The 22,030-nt window shown below is 46.7% G+C and overlaps 1 protein-coding gene across 1 annotated transcript in view; it reads right to left on the bottom strand.

Annotated features, from left to right (window-relative positions):
• The window catches only part of LOC145341307 (MICOS complex subunit mic25-like), a 426,042-nt gene extending 411,432 nt beyond the window's left edge, over positions 1 to 14,610 (bottom strand). Inside the window, exons 1-3 of the mRNA XM_080186227.1 lie at positions 14,515 to 14,610; positions 6,900 to 6,975; positions 490 to 559 (exon numbers count right to left, since the gene is read on the bottom strand). Of these exons, the coding sequence (XP_080042353.1) occupies positions 490 to 559; positions 6,900 to 6,975; positions 14,515 to 14,595 (227 nt within the window). The 5' untranslated portion in view covers positions 14,596 to 14,610. The remainder of the gene's footprint in view (positions 1 to 489; positions 560 to 6,899; positions 6,976 to 14,514) is intronic.
• Positions 14,611 to 22,030: the final 7,420 nt, after the last annotated feature.

Here is a 22,030-nt window from a genome sequence, read left to right as displayed (position 1 = left end):
ATTAGAAAGATTTAGGACAGCACGGTAGCACAGTGGTTAGCACTGCTGCTTCACAGCTCCAGGGACCTGGGTTCAATTCCTGGCTTGAGTCACTGTGAGTGTGGAGTTTGCACATTCTCCTCGTGTCTGCAGGGGTTTCCTCTGGGTACTCCAATTTCCTCCCACAGTGCAAAGATGTGCGGGTTAGGTTGATTGCCATGCTAAAAATTGCCCCTTGAAGTCGTGAGACGTGTAGGTTAGAGAGATTAGTGGGTAAATATGTAGGGATATGGAGGTAAGGCCTGGGTGGGATTGTGGTCGGTGCAGACCCAATGGGCCAAATAGTCTCCTTCTGCACTGTCGGGTTTTTATGATTCTATGATTGCTGTGCTATCTGTGAGCAACACAACAGGAGAGTAATTGTCTGACACTATAAAGTTCTATTGATCGGAGTTAAGCATCGGGGGAGTGTTTCAGAAAGAAGAGATTATTTCAGCAAGTATGTCTCACCTCCTGTACAGCTGCTCTTCAGTACTGGAATGTTTCAGTGTCACACTATCGCCCTCTTGTTGATCAAGTCCTGTGAATATGGAAACCAATAAACAGTCTCAGTAATAACATTCCTGGTTTGCAAACTATAATAAAGTCGATCCTATGAAACTCACAAACTATTTTGTATCCAGAAACTGTTGCAGTCGAAAAAATTTCGTAATTTCAGATTGAAAAACAAATATTATATATGTACTATATGTAGGTACTTGTCTTTTTTAAGTGTTAAATTGTCCTTTTACTCATAATTTCACTTCCCCTCTCCTTCCTACTAGTATAGTGGCACAGTGGTTAGCATTGCTGCCTCACAGCACCAGGAACCCAGGTATGACTTTAGCTTTGAGGGTCTGTGGAGTTAGCACAGTGCCTGAGTGGATTTTCTCCGGGTGCTGCGATTTCCTCCCACAGTCCAAAAGATGTGCAGGTTACATGGATTGGCCATGCTAAATTGCCCCTTAGTGTCCCAAGATTTGTAGGTTAGTGGGGTAAATATGCGGGAATAGGACCTGGGTTAGATGATTTTTCGGAGAGTCAGTGTAGATTTGATGGGCTGAATGGTCTGCTTCTGCACTGTAGGGATTCTATGAGAAGAGCATACTGATGATAGTTATCAGAAGGTGATGATTAAAAGTTTTATGAAAGGAGTGGATTGAAACGAGTCTTAAAAGGACAGTGAGATGGAAACGCTCAGAGCTCATGGAAAAGACAGCTGAAGACACAAGGACAAATTTGGAATGTGTGCTACATAAGGTACACAGCTGCAGCATAGACTTTCTGGAAGATTATACAGCTGGAACAGATTACAGACAGGAAACTGAGAAAGTGGTGTGATGGAAATGTTACCGGACTAGTAATTAATCATAGAATGCCATGTGGCCCATCGAGTCCGCACCGACAACAATCCCACCCAGGCCCTGCTCCCGTACCCCCATGAATTCCCCCCCAACATTAAGGGGCAATTTAACACGGCCTACCCATGTAACCCACACATTTTCTGACTATGAAAGGAAAGCAGAGCACCCGGAGGAAACCCGCACAGATGCTGGGAGAACATGCAAACACCACACAGACAGTAATCCGATGCTGGAATTGAACCCAGGTCCCTGGAGCTGTGAGCCAGCAGTGCTTACCACTGTGCCACCAGGTGACTCAGGCTGATGCTCTGGGGATATGGGTTCAAATCCCTGTAAGGCAGGTGCTGGAATTTAAATTCAATTAATAAATCTGGAAATATAAAGCTGGATTCAGTGTAGCTGAACATGACAGCTGTTATTGATTGTTGTAAAAATCTATAAAATCCACTACTGCCTTTTAGAGAAGATGATCTGCCATTCTTACCTTGTCTGGCCTGGGCATGACTTTAGATCGCCTCTTAACCACCCTCAGAAATAGCCTAGCAAATGAAATTAGGGATGTGTAACAAATGCTGGTCATGCCAGCGACACCCATAGCACGCAAAAGACTAAAGGGGATAAGGAAGACCAAGGCCCTGAAGGCATTTTAACTTGAAGATGAAAATTTTAAATTTGAGTTGTTGTGAGACCAGCAAACAACGTGGATCAGCAAAGGGATGTATGGGACTTAGTTGATAGATGGGATGTAGCTTACAGAATGGGATGGCTGTTCAGCAAGGAAACAAAGGGTAGAGATGGGTGATATTACAAAGATGGAAATAAGAAGTCTTTACAATGAAGTGGACGAGGGGGGAAATTTAGTGCCCTCCATGAGGTGAGTTTGGAGACAAAGTATTTAATTGAACAAGTGCGTGCTTTTGGATGGAGCCTTTGCTCCAATAAAGGTCCAGATTGGGAAGGCTCATGAATACAGCACGAGTGGTTGGACAAGAAGGCTGGTCATAAGCCTTCCCACCCCAGACTGTTTTGGGGCAGCAGCAAGCTGGGGAGAGCTCGAAAAGCACACTCAGTGCCTGATCAAGGGACTGACATCAGAAAGAGAGGATACCTCTGTAAACCACACCCTTGCCCTTGATGCTGAACCCCCTTCCCAGCCTTGAGACCCACCCCACCTCACTCATCTGTAACCTAGGTCCCTTGCTGATCCTTTCCTCTGGGGTTGTATTATTGGTAGCTGCTGCCACTCCTGCTGGCATTGCCTGCAATGGAAAGCTGTTGTTTTCTCTGCGGACAGCAGCTCTAAGGAGGACACGCAGGACCTTTGTCCATGGGGTCCTTGATCATTGGGAAGATCCACTGCTGGTCACCTAACTGCCTGAATTGCAGATAATACGGTGGGCTTTCCCCAAAAGGTGCGACATGAGGTTCTCAGTGGCTCTCCAACAGCAAGAGAGATTCTGTCACCTGGATTAATTACTACCCGTGGAATCTGAAGCACATCTCAGGGATGACAAGGTGGTGAACAATCTGGCTCAATCTTAGACAGTGGCTGGGAAGGGGAACGAGATGTAATCAGTAGCATAAGGTACATAGCTTGTGACAGCTGCTAAAAATGATGGCTTTAGTCTTCCAAACATTTTCAACAATTTGCTAAATAAGCACAGTATGGAAATGCAATTAAATTGAGATTAGGCCATAAGGGGTTAAGGTATAATGTCAAGAACATGTTTCTTAAAGCGTCCAAAACCAACAATATTTTTCAACAAGCTCATGAGGTTTGCCTCCTGGCAGACCTTCCAAATGAGAAATAGTATGTGGCCTTGGCAAATCCCAGTTTATTCCACAAAGTTCAGGTTTGCTGCCAGAACTAAGTCTATTCAGAATTCCCTAGTACTGAACCAGTCCAAACTGTGCTGAATTCAGACCTGTTAATCACTCCTGATTAAACAGGCACAATGGTGCAAATTATTGCATCGAATGATGATGAACAAGAGGGGTTGTGTTGTCTGATTTCCAAGCTCCAGACAGTGCTTGATCAAATACAATTTAATTAGCGCCTAGAACAATGCCCCTGTCTCCAGATTAATAAATCCAGCCAGGTCCCATAAACAATTTGCCTGTAGGCCTCCATTTCAAAACTACACTTTCCACTACCTTGGAAAAGCAGCCAACATAATTAAGGACCCCATGCACCCCGGACATTCTCTCTTGCATTTTCTTCCATCAGGAAAAAGATACAAAAGTTTGAAGTCACGTACCAGTTGACTCAAGAACAGTTTCTTCCCTACTGCCGTCACTTTTGAATGGACCTACCTCACATTAAGTTGATCTTTCTCTATACTCTAGTTATGACTGCAACACTAACTTCTGCACTCTCTCCTTTCCTTCTCTTTGTCTATTTTGTGCACTAGAAACAATACTTCTCACTGTATACCAACACGTGACAATAATAAATCAAATCAAACGTATAGCTTCTATTTTCAATTTAAATTTCCAAACTATACAAGATAAATTATGGGGCAACAACATGGCATAGTGGTTAGCACTGCTGCCTCATAGCGCCAGGGACCCAGGTTCAATTCCAGCCTTGGTTCACAGTCTGTGTGAAGTTTGCATGTTCTCCCCTTCTCTGCATTGGTTTCCTCCAAGTACTCCGGTTTCCTCCCACAGTCCAAACATGTGTGGGTTGGATTGATTGGCTAAATGGGTTGCTAAATTGCCCCTTATTTTCCTTTCTAGTCATCCTGACACTACGTGGGGTTATGGGGATAGGGCCTGGATGGAATTGTTGTTGGTGCAGGCTGGATGGGCCGAATGGCCTCATTTTGCACGATATGGATTCTATTCTATTCTATTCTAAATCTCCATTTGTCATGTCCACATCCTAATACCCTGAGTGATAGCAGGAGACAGTTATGGAATGATACATGCTAACATTCAGCCTGTCACACTTGTGCTAGCTCTTTGGTAGAGCAAGCCTGCTCTGTCCTCATAGCCTTGTGAACATTTTCCGCCTTCACGTACTTATCTAATTCTCCACTAAATGTTATTGCTGAATCTGCTTCCACTGCTTTTTTAGATAATGGATTCCACATCGCAATTCACTGTGTGGAAAAATGTTTTCCCGTGTCGCGATATTGCTGAAGCTGCATTCAGTCTGCTATCTGATGGGTTTACTCATAATGTAGGATCTGGAAGAGATTGTAGATTTAATTTTGGGAGTCTACTGAGAAATGTTTCATTTCCTGTTCACAGAAAGCTTTTCTTTACGCAGAGCGTTCTATTCAGAAAAGTAATAACATGCATCTAGAAATCCATGTTCGTGCTTCCGATCTGCTTTATCCCATGATTTCTCTATCTTCTGACCCACAACTGCTGACCTCAATACTTGTAATATTGTAGCGATCAGCACCTTGTGTGATAAAGACTTAACGTTCATATCATCCCTTTGCCTAAAGGTGACAGCTGAGCACTCTCATCTCTGGGTCAGGAGGCAGTGGGCTCAAGTCCCACTCCAGACACTCGATCGCAGAACCTGAGCTGACACCACAGTGCAGGACTGAAGGAGTGTAGCATTATCAGAGGTCTCTTTCAAATTATGAGACCCCCTCTGCCCTCTCAAGTCAGAATATTCGAAGGGCTGGGGAGTTCTCTCCAATGTCCTACTTCCTCAACCAAAATGATCCAAAGCTAGGTGCGAATGGGAGTTGTGAGGAAGACACAAAGTTACTTCATGAGGATTTGGACAGACTGAGTGAGTCTGATCAAAAACATGGAAGTTTTTTTTTTAAAATTCATTCATGGGACATAGGCGTCGCTGGCTGGCCAGCATTTATTGCCCATCCTTTGTTGTCCGAGGACAGTTGAGAGTCCACATATTGCTGTGGCTCTGAAGTCACATGTTGGCCAGACTGGGTAAGGGTAGCAGATTTCCTTCCCTAAAGGACATCAGTGGACCAGATAGGTTTTTCCAACAATCAATGGTTTCATGGTCATCAGTAGATTCTTAATTCCAGATTTTTTTTATTGAATTCAAGTTCCACCATCTGCCGTTGCGGGATTCGAACCTGGGTCCCCAGAACATTAGCTGAATTTCTGGATTAATAGTCTAGCAATACCACGAGGCCATCATCTCCCCATGATGGACTCTAAGCTTAAGTTTATTTGTTAGTGTCACAAGTTGGCTTGCATTAACACTGCAACAAAAGTTATTGTGAAAATCTCCTAGTTGCCACACTCCGGTGCCTGTTCGGGTACACTGAGGGAGAATTTAGCATGATCAATGCTACCCAGCATGTCTTTCAGACTGTGGGAGGAAACCGGAGCACGCAGAGGAAATCCTTATAGCCACGGGGAGAAAGTGTGGACTCCGTACAGTGACCCAAGCTGGGAATTGGACCCAGGTCCTTGGCACTGGGAGGCAGCAGTACAAACCACTGTTGAAAACTGAGAGGTTATCCATTTTCGAAGGAGGAACAGGTATGCAAAGGATTTCTTAAATGGTAAGAGATCTAAAGATGTGCAGGTTAGGTGGAAAGGCTATGCTAAGTTGCCCTTTTGTGTCAGGAAGATTAGCAGGGTGATTACGGGCGTAGGGCCCGAGTGGGATTATTGTCAGTGCAGGCTTGATGGGCCGAATGGCCTCTGTCTGCACTCTAGGGATTCTATGATTCTATGAAATTTACTGAAACAAATGATTTAGGCATTACCCCTCTGCTGTCACTGGGACCTTGCTGTGCAAAAAAATTGGCTGCAGCATTTCCTACATTGCAGCAGTAACTGCCATACAGAGCAGGAGGCCATTCAGCCCATCGAGTCTGCACCAACTCACCGGCACAATGTGAGTCTTACCCAGGCCCACCCTACCGCCCTATCCCCGTAACACCACGTACTTATCCCTTTAATCCTCCTAACCTGCGCATCTCTGGACACTAAGGGGCAACTTACCATGGCCAATCCACCTAACCTGCACATCTTTGGACATTAAGGGGCAATTTAGCATGGCCAATCCACTTAACCTGTGGGAGGAAACCAGAGCACCTGGAGGAAACCCACACCAACATGGCGAGAAAGTGCAAACTCAATTTGAGGATGGGATCGAACCCAGATCCCCGACACTTAGATGTCCTGAGGTCATGACAGGTGCTATATCAATGCAAGATTTTTCTTCTATTCATCAAAGCACATTTTATCCAATGAATTACTCTGAAACCTTTGAGACGAACATGGCAACTATTCTCTCCATCACAAAATCCCATAGTAACAATGGCACAATGGCAAATCTGACCAACTAATCAATTAGCATTAGCAAAGCATGATCAAGAGTGGTGCAAGAGATGGTATTAATGTGTTAGTTAAGTGAAAGATGTTGGCCTTGAGCTAGTAGAATTTATTTTGCTTTTCAAATAGTGCAGTAAGGTCTTTAATTTTCCACTGAAGCAACGGCAGCAATCCCATTATTAACTTTTCAAAAGAATGTTTGACATCAGTACCACTTTCTACCAGCCATTCACATACCTGCAGGGACAGAGTTTGATGGCTTTGATGATGGTTGAGGAAGATCCTTCATTCGTGAGACAAGGTTTTCAGACAGCTGTGAAGAAATACATTTAGTAAAGCTGTGACATTCTTTGCATGAGCATTCATCGCGAACTTAGCAACTTTGATTGGGACAACGAAAGAGGGTATTTTGACTGAGTATCTAAAATTTCAACATTTTGCAAAATTAAAATCAGTTTCAATCTCCAAAGGCTCAGTGTACCTGAGAGAGAGAAATGGCTTCAATGGTTTTTGGCTACAGAAAGAAATCTGCATTTGTATTTCTGTTGCTTCCTATCATAGAATCCCGACAGGATAGAAGTAGGCCATTCGGTCCATCGAGTCTGTACTGACCACAATTCCACCCAGGCCCTATTCATATAACCCCATGCATTTACCCTGCTAATCCCCCAACACTAAAGTGGCAATTTAGCATGGCCAATCCACCTAACCCGTGCATCTTTGGACTCTGGGAGGCAATCTTTACAGGTGCACCATAGAAAGCATCCTTTCCGGTTGTATCACAGCTTGGTATGGCTCCTGCTCTGCCCAAGACCACAAGGAACCAGAAATGGTCATGAATGTAGCCCAATCCATCACTCAAACCAGTCTCCCATCCACTGACTGTCTATACTTCCTGCTGCCTCGGCAAAGCAGCCAGTATAATTAAGGATCCCAAGCACCCCGGACATTCTCTCTTCCAGTTTCTTCTGTCAGGAAAAAGATACAAAAGTCTGAGGCCACGTACCAACTGACTCAAAGACAGCTTCTTCCCTGCTGCTGCCAGACTTTTGAATGGACCTACTTTGCATTAAGTTGATGTTTCTCTACACCCTAGCTATGACTGTAACACTACATTCTGCACTCTCTCATTTCTTTCTCTATGAACAGTATGTTTTGTCTGTATAGCGCGCAAGAAACAATACTTTTCATTGTATGTTAATACATGTGACAATAATAAATCAAATCAACCGGAGCACCCAGAGGAAACCTACGCAGACACGGGGAGAATGTGCAAACTACACAATCTCCCAAAGCCAAAATTGAACCTGGGTCCCTGGTGCTGTGAAGCAGCAGTGCTAACTAAGAGCATAAGAAATAGGAGTAGGAGTAGACCATCTAGCCCTTCGAGCCTGCCCCGCCATTCAGTAAGATCATGGCTGATCTGAAGTGGCTCAGTTCCACTTTCCTAGCTGCTGTGTCACCCACGGTACCTCTTAGAAATTTCCCAAAGCAATTCACAGACAGCGAATTACTCAAGTGCAGTTACTGTTGTTATGTAGGGAAACACACCAACCAATAAGCGCAAAGGAACATCTCACAAAAAGCCACGAGTTGAATGGCCAGGTTGTCAGTTTTGATGATGTTGGTCAAGGAACGAACATCAGGCAGGAAGAACTTGTTTCCTGTTTCAAAGGCTGAGCAGAACTATCAGGTCAGGCTTCCATTTAATGTTTCACTTGTAACACTCCTTCAGTTACACAGAGTGGAGGAAAAACAGCAACAGCGCAGGCATGGGCAGCCTTCTGGAATCTCACCGAAGTGTTTTATCTGCCAGCCTGGACCACAAGTGCAAATGCTGGTTCAGCACACGGTGGACAAAACTTAGAACTGCCATGAGGCTGGTTCTGGATTCAAACTTAGGTCTGAGTTACAGTACGTGCAAATAATTGGCAATGGCAATTGCACCCCAGTGCTGTGGCTGACATCTGTCCCTCAACCAATGTCATCAAGACAGATTATACAAACATAGAAAGCAGGAACAGGAGGAGGCCATTTGACCCTTCGAGCCTGCTCTGCCATTCATTACGATCATGGCTGATCATCCAACTCAATAGCCTAATCCTGCTTTTACTCCCATAATCTTTGATCCCATTTGTTAATGCTATATCCAGTTGCCTCTTGAATACGTTCAGTGCTTTGGCATCAACTACTTCCTGTGGTAATGAATTCCACAGGTTCACCTCTGTCCTAAATGGTCTATCCTGAATCCCCAGGCTGTGACCCCTGGTTCTGGACTCTCCCACCATCAGGAACATCCTCCCTGCATCTACTCTGTCTAATCCTGTTACAATTTTAGAAGTCTCTATGAGATCTCACCTCATTTGTTTGAACTCCAGTGAAGACAATCCTAACCTAGTCAATATCTCTTCATACATCAGTCCTGCCATCCCCGGAATCAGTCTGGTAAACCTGGTCATTTATCACCTTGCGTGCTTGTGAGAGCTTGTTGTGGACAAATTGGCTGCCATGTTTCTTACATTATAAACGATTTTATTTATTTATTTGTTAGAAGTAGGTTTATATTCACACTGTAATGAAGTTACTGTGAAAATCTCCTAGTCGCCACACTCCAGCACCTGTTTGGGTACACTGAGGGAGAATTTAGCATGACCAATTCACCTAACCTGCACATTTTTGGACAACGAAGTGCAGTCACTGTTGCAAAGTCTCAAGGTTGTGAAAGGTGCCATATAAATGCAAGTTCCTTTTCCTTTCATCTTTAATGCCTGGGAGGGTTTAGAGGATGTGGAAGAATCAGCAGAGTGTAGGTGCTACAAATTGCTCCAGGCTTATCAAAAGCAGAGTGTTCTCCCTTCTCCGGGGGATACACTCGGTTGACAGGAGACGGGAGCAGTGTCCCAGCTCACGAATGATGCCAAGTGAACTTGACAGAAACCAGCACAGAAAAAGAGCTCAGCAAATTCAGCATGCTCGCGAGAGAACAGAGCAAGGGGAAAACTGGAAGAGGAGAAAGAAAACCGAGTAATGACAATAACACACAACTTAGAGACAGTGACAGTCACTCACATGTCTCTAAGTTTCAAAAAGCTCACCTTGAGTTTTTAAGAAGACAGATCAGTTTAATTTAATTTTCACTACGAACAGTGTGGTGCAATTTTTCCCTGTCAACTGTCAAAAACAATGAGTTTTAAATAACATTAACCTCACACAGGATGATCAGATCAGAGTGATTGTGAAAGTAATAAAACAGTCTACATCTCTGATGGAACCTATAATTGAATATCTCATTCGTTATTCAAAAAAATGCCAGCACCTTGGGTATATGACTCTTTACTCTGCCAGCACGATTCTATCAGGGAATATCTCCTGAGAGTTCTCCTCTGCAGCATATTCTCCTCTCTTGTCTTCTGCAGATAGCAACTCCTGCTGCAGTGTAACCCAGTGCATCTGAGCACTGAGTGATTTGCAAATTAGGGGAAATGGTGCAGGGTGTACAGCTGCCTACACCCTGACAGTCAGTAACAGAGTACCACTCAATAGGAATCAGCGAAGGTACATGATTAATGGGGCTAAAGATGGAACACAATGGACATCAGGTTTAATTTTAATCTGGACTAATGCAGTGTCCTGAGGTATTATGAGCCTTTTGGAGTTGCTGGGTGGGGTATGATTGACATATCACATGATGCCTGGGGACAGTTTTTTCCTTGCAGAAAAGTCCAAGGTTTTAGTTTCATTTTTCTCAGATGCTGCTTCGATTTTGAGACAGAAAGCAATGGGCTCTTGTTTTCCCCTCTCTCTGGAGTTGGAAATTCTGCTGTCTGTGAGTTGCTGTTGGAAGCTGGTGGAAGCGGGCAGTGTGTGTGTCTCTCTTTTTTCTCCAGAGGCTTTTTGGAAAGTTCCAAGACTGGAAGAAATTTTAATCCAACATTCAAAGGACCAATTCACAGCTGCAAAATGCAGCATCACATGAGCATACTTGCTTTTTGTCCCAAGTCTTGAAAGGGGTGTATGTTTGTAGGGTGTTGTTTGACTTGGAACCTCATAGACAGCTAGCTGTTAAGGTTTATACTATATCATGTTTGATTCTTGTAATTAGTAAAAGTTATGCTAAATCTTATGTCCACTCATTATCAAAGCAAGAATTGTGAGGAATACAGAATTCCTCTGTTTATCCTTGTTATAACAAGGTGGAATGTTTTGAGACAGGGTGGGGAGGGTGATATTATACCAAATAAAGGATACATCTACTAAAGCTCAAAATGCTGACCTTCTGTGCTGGACAGCGGGTAAATAACCATGAAGTAGTACTATCTCACACATTATGATTCGCTTGCTTCTTTTTCCTGTTTACCCAATAGTCACAAACCTGGATGACAAAGACTTGATCCCCCAACCCTGGGGATCAGACCCCGATCCTTAAACCCCAGATCCGTAAGGTATTCACCCACCCACTCTCACCCTCCACTGATACCTCCCTCACTTGTCCAACATCTCTCTGCTCCCTATCCGCATCGACACACCACCCTCTCCACACCCCTCCCCCAGCCACTTCCACCAACCTCTCCCCGACACTCCACCAATCTTCTACACCCACTCTCATTTCCAAAAATCCCATCTCAACAACCCCCATTCCAGCAACCCAGAGCCTCCACTGCTTCCCAACATCCCAAACCCCAACTTCCCCATCCCGCATCTTCTTCCCCCCGCCCCGCCCATCAATCTCCCAGTATCCCACCACTCCTCTGCCCACTCCATCCCACACACCTGCAACTCCCTCTACATAACCCCCCACACTCACCCCTCTCCCCCCATCCACCCCACTCTCCCATCCACACCTCCTCCCTACTCCTTCTCCCACCCACACCTCCTCCCTACTCCTTCCCCCACCCACACCTCCTCCCTACTCCTTCCCCCACCCACACCTCCTCCCTACTCCTTCCCCCACCCCACTCCCTTACCCATCCCTCTCCCTCCCACCGTCCATCTACCCACCCCTCTGGAGAAGTACCGGAGGATTGGAAAACTGCGAACATGACACCCCTGTTCAAAAGAGAGAGGCCAAAGGCAGGTAAGAGTAAGGCAATTAGTCTAACATCGATTGTTGGAAAAATGTTGGAATTAATTATTAAGGAAGTAATAGCAGCACATTTATCAATCAGAATCAGCTTTCTGAAAGGGAAATTGTATCTGACGAATTTATTAGAGTTTTTCGAGGAAGTCTCAACCAAAGTGGATGGAGAGTAACCAGTAGATGTGTTGGATTTCGACTTACGGTGTTGCAGATAGTATATTGGCATGGATAGAGAATTGGCTAATGGGCAGGACACAGCGAGTGGGATTAAGGAGTTATCTTTCAGGTTCACAACCCGTAACCAGTGAGGTTCCACAAGGATCAGTGCTGGGACCACAACTACTTACAAGATATTTAAATGACTTGGGAGGAAAGAAGCGAATATACTAAAGCCAAATTTGCAGAAAACACAAAAATAGGTTGAAAGGCAAGTTGCGAGAGAGATACAAACAATGGCACCGTGGCACAGTAGTTAGCACTGCTGCCTCACAGCTCCACGGAACTGGGTTCGATTCCCAGCTTGGTTCACTGTCTGTGCAGAGTTTGCATGTTCTCCCTGTATCTGCGTGGGTTTCCTTCAGGTGTTCTGGATTCCTCCCACAGTCCAAAGATGTGCAGGTTAGGTGTAATGGTCATGCTAAAATGCCCCTTAGCATCCCAGGATGCGTAGCTTAGAAGGATTAGTGGGGTAAACATGTGGAATTACGGCAATAGGCCCTGGGTGGGATTGTTTTTGGTGCACACTTGATGGGCCAAATGGCCTCCTTCTGCACTGTAGGAATTCCATGATTCTATGAATCAGTTTGTAATGAGATATTGATAGGTTAAGTGAGTGAGTAAAAAGTTGCCAAATGGAGTGTAAAGTGGGAAAATGTGAAGTTGTTCCTTTTGGAAGGGAGAATAAAAGAACAGAGTATTATTTAAATGGAGAAAAACTTGCAGAAAACTGCAACACAAAGGCACTTGGGTTACAGGTGCACGAGACACAGAAAGCTAGCACACAGCTGCAGCAGGTAATCAGGGAGGCTAATGGAATGTCAGCCCTTGTAATCTAGGGGCAAGAAAAAACAGAAAATGCTGGAAAATCTCAGCCGGTCTGTTCTCTCTCCACAGGTGCTGGCAGAACCAACGTTCTGAGTTTGGATTGAATCATCCAGATTTGAAATGTTGGCTCTATCCTTTCTCCACAGATGCCGTCAGATCTGCTGAGATTTTCCAGCATTTTCTGTTCTTGTTTCAGATTCCAGCATCCAAAGTATTTTGCTTTTATCTTATTTCAAAGTAGTCAGACTACAAGCTTAGGGAAGTCTGGCTGCAACTTTACAAGGTACTGGTGAGCCCACATGTGGAGCACTGGAAGCAATTTTGGTTCCCCTATTTAAGGAAAGATATTATTTCACTGGAAGCAGTTCAGAGAAGGTTCACGAGAATGATCCCGGTATGGAGGGATTGTCTCATGAGGAAAAGTTAAACAGCTGGGACTCTACTCATTGGAATTTCGAAGAATGAGTGGGCTCCCATTGAAATATATAAGATTTGTAAGGGGTTTGACGTGGTAAATGCTGAGAGAGGTTTCCCCTCAGAGGAGAGTGTAGGACCAGATGGCATAGTCTCAGAATAAATTTAAGGCTGACATGAGGAAGAATTTCTTCTCTGGGGGTCGAAAGTGTTTGAAACTCCTTGCCACAGCAGTGGGGTACAGAGTCTTTGTGTGTATTTAAAGTTGAGATGGATAGACTTTTGATCAGTAAGGGAATCGAGGGTTACAGGGAAAGGGCAGGAAAGTGGACGTGAGGAATGTTGGATCAGCCTTGATCTTGATGAATAGTGGAGCAGGCTAGACGAGCTGAACAGCCTACTCCTGCTCCTATTTCTTATTGTTTTGCCCTCTTTACCGCTCTCCCATTTGCAGTTTACTACCTCCCACACTTACACCCTTTATCCCTCTCCCCATTTACCCCATTCCCATTTACCACCTTAACCATTCCCCATTAACCCCCTTGATCCCACTCCCAATTTACCCCCTCTGCCCATTTACCCCCCTCCCATGTCCCCTTTTCCCCTATACCCACCTTACCTCATCCCCATTTACCCCTCCCCATTTATCCCATTACCACTCTCCCCAGTTATCCCATTTACCCTCTTTACCTCAAACCCAATTTACCCCCTTAACCCCATTACCTCCCTATTTAATCCCATTTACCCTCTCTGCCCATTTATCCCTTCTCCATTTACCCCATTACCACTTTCCCTATTTACCACCTTTATCCCACTCCCAATATACCCCCCTGCCCATTTACCCCTCTCCTCTTATCCCCTTTTCCCCTATACCTCATCCCCATTTACCCCTTGCCCATTTACCCCATTACCACTTTCCCTAGTTACCCATTTATCCCTCTCCCAATTTACCCCCTCCCCCAATTTACCTCTCCTCATATCCCCTTTTTCCCCTATACCCCCTTACCTCATCCCCATTTACCCCTCCACATTTATTCCATTACCACTCAGTTACCCCATTTACCCTCTTTACCTCAAACCCAATTTACCCCCTCAACCCCATTACCTCCCTACTTGACCCCATTTACCCCCTTTACCCATTCCCAATTTACCCCATTACCACTTCCCCTCGTTACCCCATTTACCCCTTTATCCTTCTGCCCATTTACCCCCTCCGCCCATTTACCCCTCTCTCCGCCCCCTTTACCCCATTCCCATTTACCGTCCCCCCTCCCCTTCTCTCTCTCCCCTTCTCTCTCTCCCCTCTCCCTCACTCACCCTCATTCCCTGTAAGACAGTCACCCGTTCCTGATTGTCTGTGCCGAAGGACACACGCCTGGTGCTACCGCTGGTCCCCATCCCGGAGCGGTTGACGGGGGGTGGGGGGAGGGGGGAGGGGGGAGGGGGGAATTGAAAGCCTTTAATCCCAACGCCGGCTGCAGTATCCTCGCACGCGATTGGCCCGGGAGGCGGGGCCGCGGGCCGCCCAATCGGATTGGCCGTTGAAGGCGAGTGCGGGTTGTGCGCGTGCGCGTGAGCGTGTGCGGCGCGGGCGTTTCTGGGAGTTGTAGTTTCTCCCCGCTGGGTGTGCTTTTCCCCAGGCCCGGCCAGAGGGGGCGCTGCGCTCAGGCTTGGCCCCGCCCCCCTCCCCCCACCCCGCCCCCGCCCCGCCCCCCCCACCCTCCCCCAACCCCCCCCCCACCCCCCCACCCCGCCCCCCACCACCCCTCACCCCGCCCCCCCCAACCTCCCCTCACCCCACCCCCCACCCCGCCCCCCACCACCCCCCACCCCGCCCCCCCTCCCCCCTCACCCCGCCCCCCACTCACCCCCACCCCCCCAACCTCCCCTCACCCCGCCCCCACCCACCCCCCCCCTCACCCCCACCCCCCCCTCACCCCCACCCCCCCCCACTCACCACCCCCCCCACTCACCCCCACCCCCCCCACTCACCACCCCCCCCCCACTCACCACCCTCCTCACCCACCCCCCTCACCCCCACCCACCCCCCCCTCACCCCCACCCCCACCCCCCCTCACCTCACCCCCACCCCCCCTCACCTCACCCCCACCCCCTCACCTCACCCCCACCCCCTCACCTCACCCACCCCCCCCACCCCCACACCCACCCCCCCCACCCCCACACCCACCCACCCCCCCACCCCCACCCCACCCCCCCTCACCCCCACCCCCACCCCCACCCACCCTCACCCCCACCCCCACCCCCACCCACCCCCCCTCACCTCACCCACCCCCCCTCACCCCCACCCACCCCCCCTCACCCCACCCACCCCCCCTCACCCCACCCACCCCCACCCACCCCCCCTCACCTCACCCACCCCCACCCCCCCCTCACCTCACCCACCCTCCCCCCCCTCCCTCTGCAACTGGATTATGAACTTCCTAACTCACAGACCACAACCAGTAAGGACAAGGGAACACCTCCACGCTCATCCTCAATATCAGTGCCCCCCGGGCTGTGTTCTTAGCCCCCTACTATACTCCTTATACACCTTCTACTGTGAGGCCAAATTCCTCTCCAACTCAATTTTCAAGTTTGCTGATGACATCACTGTAGTGGGTCTGATCTCAGACAATGACAAGACAGAGTACAGGAATGAGATAGAGAATCTGGTGAATTGGTACGGCAACAATAATCTCTCCCTCAATGTCAACAAAACAAAGGAGATTGTCAGGAAGCGTAGAGGAGAACATGCCCCTGTCTACTTCAACAGGGCTGAAGTAGGAATGGTCAAAAGCTTCCAGTTTTAGGCATACATAAGACCATAGGACATCGGAACAGAATTAGGCCACTCGGCCCATCGAGTCTGCTCCACCATTCAATCATAGCTGATATTTTTCTCATCCCCATTCTTCTGCCTTTTCCCCATAACCCCGATCCATTTATTAATCAAGAACCTATCTATCTCTGTCTTAAAGACACTCAATGACCTGGTCTCCACAACCTTCCGCAGTAAAGAGTTCCATGGATTCACCACTGAAGAAATTCCTCCTCATCTCCGTTTTAAGGAATCGCCCCTTTAGTCTGACGTTGTGCCCCTCTGGTTCTAGTTTTTCTTACTAGCGGAAACTCCATGTCCATGTCTATTCTATCCAGGCCTCGCAATATCCTGTAAATTTTAATAAGATCCCCCCCCCCACCTCATCCTTCTAAACTCCAATGCATACAGACGTAAACTCCTCAACTGTTCCTCATTCGACAAGCTCTTCATTCCAGGGATCATTCTTGTGAACCTCCTCTGGACCCTTTCCAAAACCAGCACATCCTTCCTTAGATATGGGGTCCAAAACTGCTCACAATACTTCAAATGGGGTCTGACCAGAGCCTTATACAGCCTCAGAAGTGCATCCCTGCTCTTGTATTCTAGCCCTCTCGACATGAATGCTAACATTGTATTTGCCTTCCTAATTGCCGACTGACCTGTACATTAACCTTAAGAGAATCTTAAACAAGGACTCCCAAATTCCTTTGTGTTTTTGATTTCCTAAGCATTCCCCCATTTAGAAAATAGTCTAAGACTCCATTCGTCCTTCCAAAGTGCATAACCCACACTTTCCCACATTGTATTCCATCTGCCACCTCTTTGCCCACTCTTCTAACCTGTTCAAGTCCTTCTGCAGCCTCCCTGCTTCCTCAGTGCTACCAGTCCCATTTACATATTTTTGTATCATCTGCAAACTTAGCAATTGTGCCTTCAGTTCCTTTTTCCAAATCATTAATGTATATTGTGAAAAGTTGTGGTCTTAACACTGACCCCTGAGGCACACCACTAGTCACCGCTGCCATTCTGAGAAAGACCCCTTTATGCCCACTCTCTGCCTTCTGCCAGTCAGCCAATCCTCTGTCCATGCTAGGATCGTACCCTTAACATCATACTCTTAACTTATTTAACAGTCTCCTATGCAGCACCTTGTCAAAGGCCTTCTGGAAATCTAAATAAATCATGTCCATTGGCCTTCCTTTATCAAACTTCCTTGTTATCTGCTCAAAGAACTCTAACAGATTTATCAGACATGGCCTCCCCTTGACAAAGCCATGCTGACTCAGACCTATGTTATCACGCACTTCCAAGTACTCGCAATCTCATCTTTAATAATGGACTCTAAAATCTTGCCAATGACTGAAATCAGGCTAACTGGCCTATAATTTCCTGTCTATTGTCTCCCTCCCTTCTTAAACAGTGGTTACATTAGCTACTTTCCAGTTCTCTGGGACCCTCCCTGCCTCCATTGATTGCTGAAAGATCACCACCAATGCCTCCTTGACTTCCTCAGCTACCTCTTTTCCAACCCTGGGGGGGGTGAGTACATCTGGTCCAGGTGACTTATCCACCTTTAGACCTTTCAGTTTCGCCAGAACGTTCTCCTTAGTGATAGTCATTACACTCACCTGTGCCCCCGACTCACCTGGAGCTCTGGCATCCCATTGGTATGGTTCCTACTCTGCCCAAGAAACCACAAAGGGTCATGAATGTAGCCCAATCCATCATGCAAACCAGCCTCCCATCCATTTAATATAGTTGCTTATTAAGTAATGTTTAGTCAATGTTATTTGTGGGTTGTTTGCTGCAGTAAAAGTCTTAGAACATGGTATCTAATGCAATTCAGCTTTTGGTTAGAATAGAATCATAAAATGCCTACACATTGCAGAAGGAGGCCATTTGACCCATTGACTTTGCACCAATAATCTCACCCAAGCCGTGTCTTTGTAATTCCAGGTATTTATCCTGCAAATCCCCCTGACTCTAAGGAGCAATTTCCCATGGCCAACCAATCTAATCTTTGGAGTGTGGGAGAAAACCGGAGCACCCGGAGGAAACCCACACAGACACAGGAAGAACATGCAAACTTTACACAGTCGCCCAAGGTTGGAATTGAACCTGGGCCCCTGGCGCTGTAAAGCAACAGTGCTACCCATTGTGTCGCCCACTTTCTCCTTGCCCATAACAAACTTCAACCATGCTGTGTCCATGAACCATGCTATGTTTGTAACCCTGTGCACTATTTCCAGATGTGCGTATCTGTTGTTTAGCTTTAACCACAAGATTGAGAACCAGAGGGCACTGATTTCAGGTCTTTGGCAACAGAAGCAAATGGCAACAAGGAAAAAAATCCGTTTCATTCAGCAAGTGATTAGAATCTGGAAAGCACTGCCTGAGAGTGTGGTGGAGACAGATTCACACAGCGAGTGGCTAGGATCTGGAATGCACTGTCTGAGAGTGTGGTGGTGACAGATTCACACAGCGAGTGGCTAGGATCTGGAATGCACTGTCTGAGAGTGTGGTGGTGACAGATTCACACAGTGAGTGGTTAGGATCTGGAATGCACTGTCTGAGAGTGTGGTGGAGACAGGTCCAATGAAGGCATTCCAATAGAACCATGGAATTCCTACAGTGCATAGCAAAGTTATTCTGCCCATGTCTCCTCCAACTCTCCAAAACAGCATCTTACCCAGGCCTACCCCACCTTCACAACTCTGCACATTTACCATGGCTAATCCACCTTACACATGTTTAGAGCGTAGGAGGAATCCATTACAGATACAGGAAGAAAGCCCAACCTCCACGCAGTCACCCATGGCTGGAATCGAACGCAGTTCCCTGGCATGTGAGACAGCAATGTCAACCACTCTGCTGCCCCATTTAAAAGGAATTTAGTTGATCTGAAATGGAAGAACGTGCAAGGATATGAGCAGAAGGCAGGGGAGTGGCACTGGGTACATTGCTCTTTTAGGTTAGATGCATTGGCTATACTAAATTCTTTTGGAGAGCTAGCAAAGACATGATGGGCTGAGTGGCCTTTTTCTGTGTTGTAACAATTCTGGGTGATGTATATATATTAATCCCTCCGGTTCTGAAAGGTTGCTGTACCACTTAGTTCCTTCTGGTGGTGCAGCTTTTCCACAGGAACAGATATTTCTCATCAGTGCACCCACCTGGAGCTTGGGGGTACTGCAGGTTCTGCAGAAATTTAACAGAAGCCTCCAAAAGGGTTTTCTCAAAACAAAAACTCAACATATTCGAAAAAAATGAAAGCTGGGTTAACGATTCAGACACAGATTGCACCCGGGCATAAACTTGAGCTCGTCTGAATTTCACAGGCTAGCTTGCACCACCTTCTGTTCACCCGTCACCCCTGATCTCACTGACCAACGTTGATGGCCATTCTGGTGTTGCCTGAATTTTAAAATTCTTATCCTCATCTTCAAATGCCTTCGCGGCCTCGGCCCCCCCCAACCCCCCCTCTTTAAAAGCCAGCCGTAAATGAAGCCCAGTCCATCAGGCAAACCAGCCTCCCATTCATTGTCTCAGTCTACACTTCCCACTGCCTCGGCATAATTAAGGATCCCCACGCACCCTACACCCCAGCTATGACTGTAACGCTACATGCACTCTCTCCTACTCTACGAGCAGTATGCTTTGTCTGTACAGTGCGCAAGAAACAATACTTTGCACTGTGTATCAATACATGTGACAAATAATAAATCAAATTTAAAAACCCCATCAGAAACCCTTTAATACTTGTCCTTAGGTAGCTCAGTGGGAAGTTTTATTTGATAATCCTCCCACAAAGCGCCTTGGGGTGTTTTACTTGGGCAGCACAATGGCACAGTAGTTAGCATTGCTGCCTTACAGTGCCAGGGATCCAGGTTCAATTCCAGGCTCAGGTCACTGTTTGTGTGGAGTTTGCAATTCTCCCCATGACTGCATGGATTTCTTCCGGATGCTCCAGTTTCCTCCCACACTCAAAAAAAAATAGGTGGATTAGGTCAATTGGCCATGTTAAATTGATCCTTAGGGTGTCGGGGGATTAACAGGGTAAATTTGTGGAGTTATGGGGAAAGGGCCCGTGATGGATAGTTGTCAGTGCAGACTTGATGGGCCGAATAGCCTCCTTCTGTGCTGTAGGGATTCTATGAAGAGGGTGCTATAAATGCAGATTATTGTTAAAAATCAATGGAAATGAAAGAAAATTGAAATTTTTAAAAAATGGGTGCCCAATCACATTGTCAAAAATCTACCCAAGAGGAGTACAGCCCTTATTGTGAATTTGGGAGAGTAGGGGGCAGGGAGAAATGTTGGCTCTGTTCTCTCTCCACAGATGCTGTCAGACCTGCTGAGATATTCCAGCATTTTCTGTTTGTGTTTCAGCTTCCAGCATCCTCAGTAATTTGCTTTTATCTCACGGTCAATGTCCAGCCTCCTCTATGGAGGTGGACACACAGGTGTGGATCAGGGGAATAGATAGTTGATTTGGATGGGCCCCCTTTTCTTTACCCCAACACTTAAAATAGAATTGGAACCCAGTTGAAATCCCTGACCTTCTCAGGTCCCATGGGTGACACGGTGGCACAGTGGTTAGCACTGCTGCCTCACAGCACCAAAGTCCCAGGTTCAATTCCAGCCGTGGGTGTTACAGTCACAGCTGGGGTGTAGGGTGCGTGGGGATCCTTAATTATGCCGAGGTAGTGGGAAGTGTAGACTGAGACAATGAATGGGAGGCTGGTTTGCCTGATGGACTGGGCTTCATTTACGGCTGGCTTTTAAAGATATATCTGTGTGGAGTTTGCACACTTTCCCCATGTCTGCGCAGGTTTCCTCCAGGTGCTCCGGTTTCCTCCCACAGTCCAAAGATATGTGGGTTAGGTGGATTGGCTGTGCTAAATTGATCCTTGTGTCAGGAGATTAGCAGGGTAAATACATGGGATTACGGAAATAGGGCCTGGGTGGGATTGTGGTGGGTACAGACTTGATGGGCTGAATGGCCTCCTCCTGTACTGTCGGGATTCTGTGATTCCACAGCCCAAACTGAGAACTCATTCCTCAGGGAGGCCACATAGACGGGGGTTTGAACACAAGAGTCTCGGGCAGCCAAATGACCCAAGTTTATAGTCATAGAGGGTTACAGCATTGAAACAGGCCCTTTGGCCCAACTTGTCCATGCCGCCCAGCTTTTACCACTAGGCTAGTCCCAACTGCCCGCATTTGGCCCTTATCCCTCCATACCAATCATACCTCTGATGGAACTCACCTGATCGAGGAGCAGCGCCCCGAAAGCTCACGATTCCAAATATACCTGTTGGATTTTAACCTGGTGTTGTGAGACTTCTTACTGTAACCTTAACCCATGTAACTGTCCGAATATATTGGAAATAAATGATCTGAAACTGTCCAAATGTATTGGAGATATATCGCCGTTCTTTCGCAGTCGCTGGGTCAAAATCCTGGAAGTCCCTCCCTAACGGCATTGTGGGTCAACCCACAGAACATGGACGGCAGCGGTTCAAGAAGGCAGCTCACCACCACCTTCTCTAGGGATGGGTAATAAATGCTGGCCAGCCAGTGACATCCATAATAAAAAAACTGTCTAAACACTTTTTAAAAGACAAAATCGTACCCGCCTCCACTGACTATTACCTCTGGCAGCTCGTTCCAGACACTCACCACACTCTGTGCGAAAAAAATTGCCCCTCTAGACCCTTTTGTACCTCTCTCCCCTCTCCACCTTAAACCTACCCCCTCTAGTTTGTTTGCATTCCCTCCAAAACATTAATAAACTCAAACACTATAAAGAAGAAAACTTACAAATGATTCTCAAATCGAAAGTACGCAAAGGCAAAAACATTTAAAAATAATTTTTTTTTTTATTATTAAAGGCCTTCAATCCTTCAGTTAACAGCACCTGGAGCGTGGAGTCCTCAACATTAAACCTACGCCTAAAGATCAGGGAGAGTCAGTCACGCTCGGGCTGTGAAATTCCCCAACCGCTTATGC

Source organism: Carcharhinus amblyrhynchos, chromosome 3 (assembly GCF_965287045.1).
Source record: "Carcharhinus amblyrhynchos chromosome 3, sCarAmb.v2.hapA, whole genome shotgun sequence".
Taxonomy (NCBI): domain Eukaryota; kingdom Metazoa; phylum Chordata; class Chondrichthyes; order Carcharhiniformes; family Carcharhinidae; genus Carcharhinus; species Carcharhinus amblyrhynchos.
Note: the sequence above shows the minus strand (reverse complement) of the source record. Positions and strands in the feature narration are given on the sequence as shown.